The following is a 10,000-nucleotide window of genomic DNA, read 5'->3' on the forward strand; positions in this document are numbered from 1 at the left end:
CGTTAATATCCATAAAATATTTATCTTATTAAGTAATCTTCATAGTTAAGAATAAATGTATTCTTTTCTTCTTTTTTACATTCATCCATATAACGGATTTACTTTTTGTCTAAAACAATACTTATTTCGCAATTACTTTTTATATATAAAAATCCGGTTGATTATTTTTTCTCACATCTCTAAAAGATTATTTTCCTTGTTTTTCATCAATAATTGTACCAGAGCATATTTTAACCTTTGATCATTATCTTTACAACATATTACATTTAGTCCTCTCTCGTATTTGTAAAAGATTACTTTTTAACCATAAAATGTTCAAGACTTCTTTATATTTTTTTTTTAACAATAAAATGTTCAAGATTATTTTCTGTAATTTAACAACACCTATTTGAATTTCTTTTATTTCACAACATTTGCAAAGGACTATCTTCCCTTTTATCACAGACACATTTACTTTCCCACAATAAACATTTGCATAATAAGTTTAATCAATCATTGGCATTGGCTGCTGTAATCTTTTCTGTCAGTGTATACAAGGCAAAGATAATTCTCTTTAATATTGTACTTTTATGGTGTTATGGAAAGAATTAGGAGATCAGCATGTAATGTAGATTGAAGAAAATTTACAGAAATTTCAGCATCTATATAGGAATTCCCATATGAAATTAATATCTTAATATTTTAAAAAGACTACGTACCGAAACATAATTAGAATGTTAGAAATTAAATAAATTATCGGCGCACACATATATTTATATATATATATATATATATATACATACATATATATATATATATATATACATATATATATACACATACATATATATATATATATATATATATTTTATATAAATATATATATATATATATATATGTGTGTGTGTGTGTGTATATATGAATATATACATATATTCATACACATATATACATACATATATATCAGAAATAAAGCCATATACCGGTTAACATACGACCCACCAACCATAATCTTCTTCCCAAATTGAAAATCAGAGAATCAATTTCCATTCAAATAGCTCCCTTTAGGTCCCGTACAACGGCCGCAGAGAGCCGCTTTGGTCTTCTAATGGAATTTAAGGTAATCTACATTTAAATACGGGCTACGAAAAAGATGAGGCGGTAGCCGGATTCAAGGAGCTTGGCTGGAGTAAGGTGAACTATTTGGGTCAATGCTGTATTATCATTATTATTATTATTATTATTATTATTATTATTATTATTTTTATTATTATTATCATCATAATTCAATTTACCATAATAATAATAATAATAATAATAATAAAAATCATTATTACAAAATATATACTTATAATAATAATAATAATATAATAATAATAATAATAATAATAATAATAATAATGATAATTATTGCTATTATGAAATATATCCTTATAATAATAATAATAATAACAATACTAATAATAATCATTACTATTATTAAATTTATCCGTATGATAATAATAATAATAATAATAATAATAATAATTACCATTATCATTATCAATTATTATTATTATTACTCGCTAAGCTACAACCCTATTTGGAAGAGCAGGATGCTATAATCCCAAGGGCTTCTACAGGAAAATTAGTCCAGTGAGGAAAGGAAATTAATGAACTACAAGAAGAGAAGTTGTTCTTCGGTGTTACCACTAAGAGGTTAAAATCATCAGTGGATCAAATAGAACAATGATGATATCACAAACAACGAATCATTACGAGTATTTGTGATAATACTTGTAATAATGCTGAATCTAACAATATCTAAATTCTCTTCCTCCTGTTTTGTTAAAGTTTTAATAGTTCATATAGGAAATATTTATTTTAATGCTGTTACTGCTCTTAAAATATCTTATTTTTCCTAGTTTCCTTTCCTCACTGTGCTGTTTTCCCTGTTGGGACCCCTGGGTTATAGCATCCTGCCTTTCCAACTAGGGTTGTAGCTTAGCATTAATAATAATAATAATAATAATAATAATAATAATAATAATAATAATAATAATAATAATAATAATAATAAATCTTCACCCAATACATTACGTATTGTTCACAAGTAGATTTCACTCGTCAAATCTAGGTCCTTCCATCTATTTATGAACATAGCTATGCACGTACAGTTGGACACAGGCGTTCCTGGCACACCTTATTCCGAGGAGGTGCACCCTATCCCACCCTTACATTCCCACGATTAATCAAACAGGTGGTGTAGGGAAAGATGGCAGAAGTGATGGGCGGGGCAGTAAAGGTGTGGCTGGTTGCACTCCCTCAGAGCGAGGTGTGCTGGGAATTCATGTGTCCAACTGTACATACTAGTGTGGTTAAAAGATACATAATCGTAAGGCAGCTCAAAAGTTGCGTGAATATATAAAATGGAAGCAAGTAGGAGTAAACCTATCTTAGTTTCCTCAAATTCTATCACATATTAAAAAGGGGTTATTACACGTATACTTGTATATCATGGCCTTTACTCCCTAAGATATGATGGCCCTTGAAGATTACTAGCAAGTGTTAAAGTGTGAGATTGCAAGCCATGTCCTCTTTTTCTTCATCTCAGCACTGGGTGGAAACCAGAGTATAATCTGCGTGACTGCAAAACATAACCAAATTGCTAAGACACTCAGCCACATATAAACTTTGGCTGATTGCAACTATCAAAGGTCGAAGGTTTGGTTACTATATCCCTATTACGAATTATACACACACAAGGACACACAGACACTGTATATACATATACATATGTATACAAATATATACTGGTGCACGCGACACGTCAAAAATGACGAATAAATATTTACATAGATATGAACACAAATACGCATCCACACAGATTTAAACTTTTCCATCCTTCTCCCTTTCCGAACTACAAACTCTCTCTTTAGGATATGACTACTCCCTCTCTCCACAACCCGAAGGACGGGGAGACCGAGTAGCTACACGTCTTGCCACTATGCGTATATGGAAAGAAATATATTTATCTATACAGCCAGACAGTTCCTCTTAAATTATAGTCGAGATATGTGTGAGTGATTGCAACAAATGTTTTTATGTTGAACGGGCTGACATAAGTCTCTTTTGTAGTTTACATATAAAAGATCTGTTTTAAAGCAGATACTTTTCTTAAAATATTTTATTTTAATTGTTCATAACTTCTCATATAGTTTGTTCACTTCCTTATTTCCTTTCCTCATAAGGCCATTTTTCCCCGTTGGAGCCCTGGGGCTTATAGCATCCAGCTTTTCCAACGAGGGCTGTTGCTTGGCTAGTAATAATAATAATAATAATAATAATAATAATAATAATAATAATAATAATAATAAAACAAACCCCGTCATAACACAAAATACATCATAACCTAATCCGGCACTCTACAACTCAATGTTACATCACGGGCTTTCATAAAACCGCCTTTTTACTGGCTGCTGTGATGGGCTGTAAGTCAATATCCTCCAAAATATAGGCAGTTTGTGATGCTATTTGAGTATGAGAAGCTCATAAAATGGCCAATAACATTCTTCAAGGCTACTGAGAGAGAGAGAGAGAGAGAGAGAGAGAGAGAGAGAGAGAGAGAGAGAGTCTCATAAAGATTTATAAATTTTCATAAAATAGAACTAAAATCTTCATACGTATAAAAAGTAATATATCAATTGAAACAAAGCGTTCGAAACAAGAGAGAGAGAGAGAGAGAGAGAGAGAGAGAGAGAGAGAGAGAGAGAGAGAGAGAGAATATAGGCAACCGAAAATTCAAACCTTTTTTTTCAATGTCAGAATAAGGCAAGACACGAAGCGTTATTGTTTTTGCATCTTGTTTACACACAAAATAAACAATGTTCCCCATTAATGAAAACATCAACATAACAAAAACCTGATAAGAATGAGACGGAGAACGCACGACTATACAGATTCCTTAACCGATAGCAAGAAGTGTAGGAGTGAGCTAATATTGCTTTCTTACACTACCGTTCTAACCATAATTTCACAACAGCCAATAAGCTTCAACTAAGGTATTTACGAGCGAAGACTTGCACTGGACTATTTTCAAGATGACCATGTTTTCTTAATTTAACAAACGTTATTTTCTCCATAAGAACGATGAAAACCAATTAATTAATCACAAATAATGATTAACATTGAATATAATTAAGTTGAACAATAACTGAGGTTTCTAATGATAACACACCAATATTTCATATCCGATGATCAGTCGGCCAATGCCAACCATAATCTACACCAAGCTAAAGCACGCCGATTAACAAGAATTCCTCCCTCCCCCTACCAACAAGAACCCCCCCCCCACCCCCGATTAGAATTTATCTCATATCACGCATAATGGCTTAATATGCCCCCAATAAACGGCCATGATAAAATCTGCGCCGAAGGGAAAGGATTAAGGTTAAAAGACTTTAAGAGGGTTAGCGCTTTGAAGCTTAGGCTTAAAAAGAACTTAATATAATAAGAGAGAGAGAGAGAGAGAGGAGAGAGAGAGAGAGAGAGAGAGAGAGAGAGAATTGATGATCTAATTAAATGCGGGGAAAATTAGGGTGAAAAATATATAAAAAATAATACCCCCCAAAAAAGGTCCTTCACAAATAATCTAAATATTCTTTACAATCGCGCAGAGAGAGAGAGAGAGAGAGAGAGGAGAGGAGAGAGAGAGAGAGAGAGAGAGGGGGGGGGAATCTAGTGATTTTCATAAAAACATGATTTCCATGATGTTTTAACTCAAAGCTGAAACAAACAAAATTCTTTATGATCTGTAAATATGTTTGAAACAGTTAAATACTTCTATGGCTTCTATAGTATACAGTAAAATTATTTCCTTATTTTCTTAATGATAATAAATAATCCACGATGGGGATGGAGAAGAAGAAGGTGGAGAATAAAAATAGTCCAGGGGATATTTTCAAGATTGAACAAGAAGGATCCTACTCTCTCTCTCTCTCTCTCTCTATTACCTTATTTACCACTATGTAATATATATATATATATATATATATATATAACCCTTGCCTCTCAACTCACATTATACGTTTCACGGATTATTTCTTTCTCTCTCTCTCTCTCTCTCTCTCTCTCTCTCTCTCTCTCTCATTACCTTACTTACCACTATATCTTTTGCCTTCTCGCGAAAACTATAAAGTAAAACGCTAACCCAGTCAACCAAAAAAGGAAGTTTATGAAATATATCTTTTTAAATTACCCACCAAGATGTAAATCATCTTCCTAATCCGGTAGTTGAATCGGTAGAACTTCAAAAGTTCAAACTCGCAGCAAATGTTTTTATGTTGAACAGGCTGACATAAGCCTTTTTAGTCTATATATTAATCCTCTGTTTTAATGTTGTTAATTTTTTTTCTAATATTTCATTTCCAGCTTTTTCATTACTTCTGATATAATTTATTTCCTTTTTTCCTTTCCTCACTAGGCTATTTTTACCTGTAGGAGCCCTTGGGCTTATATCATCTTGATTTTCCAACTAGGGTTGTAGCTTGGCTAATAATAATAATAATAATAATAATAATAATAAGAAGAAGAAGAAGAAGAAGAAGAAGAAGAAAATGTGGGGTGAAAAAAAAGAAAAAAAAAATACTAAAGAAAGGACAACGGCGAAGGTGGTCGGCTGAGAGCAAGGTCTGGTGGTGGGCCAATTAACGCATTATCCGCTTGGTTGATCAGGGCAAGCTCACAAAAATATATCTTCGCAGTACTAGAGTATTATGAAGTTTCCCCTGACCTTTTGAGATTAATATACCCTCACTGTATATTCCTCACACCCAAAATTGTATGTATGTATATATGTATATATGTATGTATGTACGATATGTATGTATGTACAGTATACATAAAATCTAAGGGAATACCAGTGTTATTTATTTTGAACAGTCACATTTACCTAATATTAGTGTACGCGACTCGTCAAAAATGACGACTGAATATTTAGATGAATATGCGCGCGCGCGCGTCACACACACACACACACACACACACACACACACACTCTCACACTGGTATGACTACTCCCTCTCCCCCTACCCGAGGGATTAGGAGAGCTTAGCGTGACAGGATATACTGTATATATATATATATATATATACACACAGTATATATATATATATATATATACACATATATATATATATGTGTGTATATATATATATATATATATATATATCTTATATAACCATACACATTTTTTATTACATCAGGGAGATAGGAAGCGATGAAATACATGAATACAGACAGCTAATACAATACAGAAAAACTTTACACGAGAGAGAGAGAGAGAGAGAGAGAGAGACCCGATGCTGGAAACTCCAATCATTAACAGAGCTGTCGGTGTGATACCAATCCAAGTCTCAAATAACACACACATTTTTTTCTCTCGATGCGTTATTGAAACATTTCTCTATTCTGATTCTATTCATAGCGATGGCATTAGATTTCCCTTCAATTAACTCCCAAAACTATTCGATTCCTGACTGATCGCCATAACAAACGGTTATAAAAGATTTTTTAATGACTTCAGCTGTTTAGAAACGTAGGTTTTATCAATATTTTACACCAAGTTCCCAATAATTAGTTATAATCTTTTTTTTTAATGACTAAAGCTGTTTAGAAACGTAGGTTTTATCAATATTTTACACCAAGTTCCCAATAATTAGTTATAATTTTTTTTTTTTAATGACTTCAGCTGTTTAGAAACGTAGGTTTTATCAATATTTTACACCAAGTTCCCAATAATTAGTTATAATCTTTTTTTTAATGACTAAAGCTGTTTAGAAACGTAGGTTTTATCAATATTTTACACCAAGTTCCCAATAATTAGTTATAATCTTTTTTTTAATGACTTCAGCTGTTTAGAAACGTAGGTTTTATCAATATTTTACACTAAGTTCCCCAGAACTGGTTATAATTTCTTCTAATGACTTCAGCTGTTTAGAAACGTAGGTTTTATCAATATTTTACACTAAGTTCCCCAGAACTGGTTATAATTTCTTCTAATGACTTCAGCTGTTTAGAAACGTAGGTTTTATCAATATTTTACACTAAGTTCCCCAGAACTGGTTATAATTTCTTCTAATGACTTCAGCTGTTTAGAAACGTAGGTTTTATCAATATTTTACCCTAAGTTCCCCAGAACTGGTTATAATTTCTTCTAATGACTTCAGCTGTTTAGAAACGTAGGTTTTATCAATATTTTACCCTAAGTTCCCAACAATTAGTTATAATTTTTTTAATGACTTCAGCTGTTTAGAAACGTAGGTTTTATCAATATTTTACACTAAGTTCCCAACAACTGGTTACAATTTTTTTTAATGACTTCAGTTGTTTAGAAACGTAGGTTTTATCAATATTTTACCCTAAGTTCCCAACAATTAATTATAATTTTTTAATGACTTTAACTGTTTAGAAACGTAGTTTTTATCAATATTTTACAATGAGTTCCCAGCAACTGGTTATAATTTTTTTTTAATGATTTCAGTTGTTCTGAAATTCAGTTTTCTTTATATTTCCTACTAAATATATCCCCAAACTATTCGCTTCCCAACTGATTTTCACAACAAAAGGTTATAAAAAATTTTTTTTCAGTGCTTTTAAGCTATTTAAAAAGGTAGGCTTTATTAATATTCTACACTAAAGTACCCAAACAATTTGCTCCCATTTGATAACAAGAAACTTATAAAATATTTTTTTTTCAATGGCTTCAGCTGTTAAGAAACTCAGGTTTTATTGATACCATACACTAAATAAGTTCCAATGTTCATAAATTCGATGTAAAAATATCGCTCACCCCCGGACAATTAATAGAGCATTTACAGGACGAAATACTATGGATGAGAAGAACCGATATCAAGTACAGTACTGCCGAAAAGTGAAGGTCCATTTATATGCAAAACGCTTCACCATTCATTGCAAAGCGTGATCCTCATAATCACTATAAACCAGGACCTTTCTGTGGGTCTTCCTTTAAAAAGAAAAAAGAAAAAAAAATTCTACGTGCGTTTCTGCGTGTATAGAAGGCAGATATACCTTCAATAACCTACACAGTTTACGTTTTAAACTACCAACGAATTATTGTATGTACATATACCATATAAACACATATATGTATGAATATAAAATTAAAATATATTTATGTATCAAATACTCAAGGGTTTAATCAAATCTTTTTAAACCAAATAGAGCATACAATCTTTCACATAAAACAACGCCTGTTTCATGACATCAGTGATTTCAACACTTCAATGAAGGAACAGACCAGAAAAAAATAAAGAGTGGAGATTCTTTTACCACAATCAAGCGAATTCTGATATACTAAATGAAAATACCCACTGCAAACATTTTACGGACGGATGACTATATATTTGAGTACGCTAAGACACGAAAATGTTTTTTAATGATTTTAGGACAAGACTATACTCCTTCAAGAGAAAATTCCAAAGTTACCAAATTTAAAAAAAAAAATTAAAAGCTAAATTCCATAATTGGTCATACACTACACTCAAAATATTCCTTCCAATCTCAAAAAAAAAAAAAAAAAAAAAAAAAAAAAAAAAAACTAATTCCTAAGAACGTTACGACTTTCTCTTTAGCAATACCATGAGACAGCGTATTAATATTAGCACACTTACAGGTTATAAGATTTTTACAAATCAAATATCAAGTAAATGATACCATTTTGCTCATTTTTTTTTTATTTAACCTAATCCCCCAAAATACATTTACTGTGCCATATAACGTTTTATTTATATATATATATATATATATATATATATATAAATATATATATATATAGATATATGTGTATATATATATATATATATAAATATATATATATAGATATATGTGTATATATACATATATATATATATACATATATATATATATATGTATGTATATATATACATATATAAATATAAATATAAATATATATATATATATATATATATGTATTAATATATACATATATATATATATATATATATATAGATATATAGATATATGTATATAAATATATGTATATACATAAATATAAAATTAAGCGTTTCTTATATAATAACGTAGAGCCTATAGCAATTCCTTTATAACTCCTCGGGCTTCATTCGAACTCACAAAACGCCTGCATGCAAAGGACATACACAAACTGCATAAATAAATGCATTGGACTTACCCGGATCTGTTATGCCTTGAAAGACAAGTTCGTTATACTTCTGGGCCTTCGCTGAAAAGAAAAAGAAACGTCGTTTAATTATTTAATAACTTTAATAAATGTTAAACAGAACTTCCTCATAATTTACTGTTACATAAGACTAAATTAAAGTTAGCAGTCAAATGGAAAAAAATAATTGTTAGCTTCCTTTTAATTTACTTATTCATAAAATCCATTTTCAGCTAATAGTCACTTAAATATTTGTTGACATTTCTCCCAATTTACTTTTACAAAAATACATTTCCGATTAGTAGTCAATTATAAAAATACATATGTTGTATTAATTTTTTTTTTTTCTACATAAAATCCATTTCCGGCTAGTACTCAGGTTATAAAAAAATTTTGGATTCCTCATAATTTATTTCTACATAAAATTCACTTGCAGCTAGCAGTCAGATAAAAATTTTTTGATATGCTTAAGAAAAAAAAATCACTTTTAAGATGGATAATAAATTATTGATAGCGCAATGAACACTTTAGAAAAACTCAAAGACTGTAGCATCCCCTTCCAAGGAAAACTCAATGACTGTAACATCCCCTTCCCAAGGAAAACTCAATGACTGTAACATCCCCTTCCCAAGGAAATCTCAATGACTGTAACATCCCCTTCCCAAGGAAAACTCAATGACTGTAACATCCCCTTCCCAAGGAAAACTCAATGACTGTAACATCCCCTTCCCAAGGAAATCTCAATGACTGTAACATCCCCTTCCCAAGGAAAACTCAATGACTGTAGCATCCCCTTCCCAAGAAACTCAATGACTATAGCATCCC

At 30.9% G+C, this 10,000-nt stretch overlaps 1 protein-coding gene across 1 annotated transcript in view; it reads right to left on the reverse strand.

Moving 5' to 3' along the window:
• Positions 1 to 9,467, reverse strand: part of LOC137651461 (Fanconi anemia group J protein-like) — a 353,545-nt gene extending 344,078 nt beyond the window's left edge. The window contains 2 exon segments of the mRNA XM_068384686.1: positions 9,188 to 9,238; positions 9,452 to 9,467. Of these exon segments, the coding sequence (XP_068240787.1) occupies positions 9,188 to 9,238; positions 9,452 to 9,467 (67 nt within the window).
• Positions 9,468 to 10,000: the final 533 nt, after the last annotated feature.

This window comes from Palaemon carinicauda, chromosome 13, assembly GCF_036898095.1.
Source record: "Palaemon carinicauda isolate YSFRI2023 chromosome 13, ASM3689809v2, whole genome shotgun sequence".
NCBI classification, from domain to species: Eukaryota; Metazoa; Arthropoda; class Malacostraca; order Decapoda; family Palaemonidae; genus Palaemon; species Palaemon carinicauda.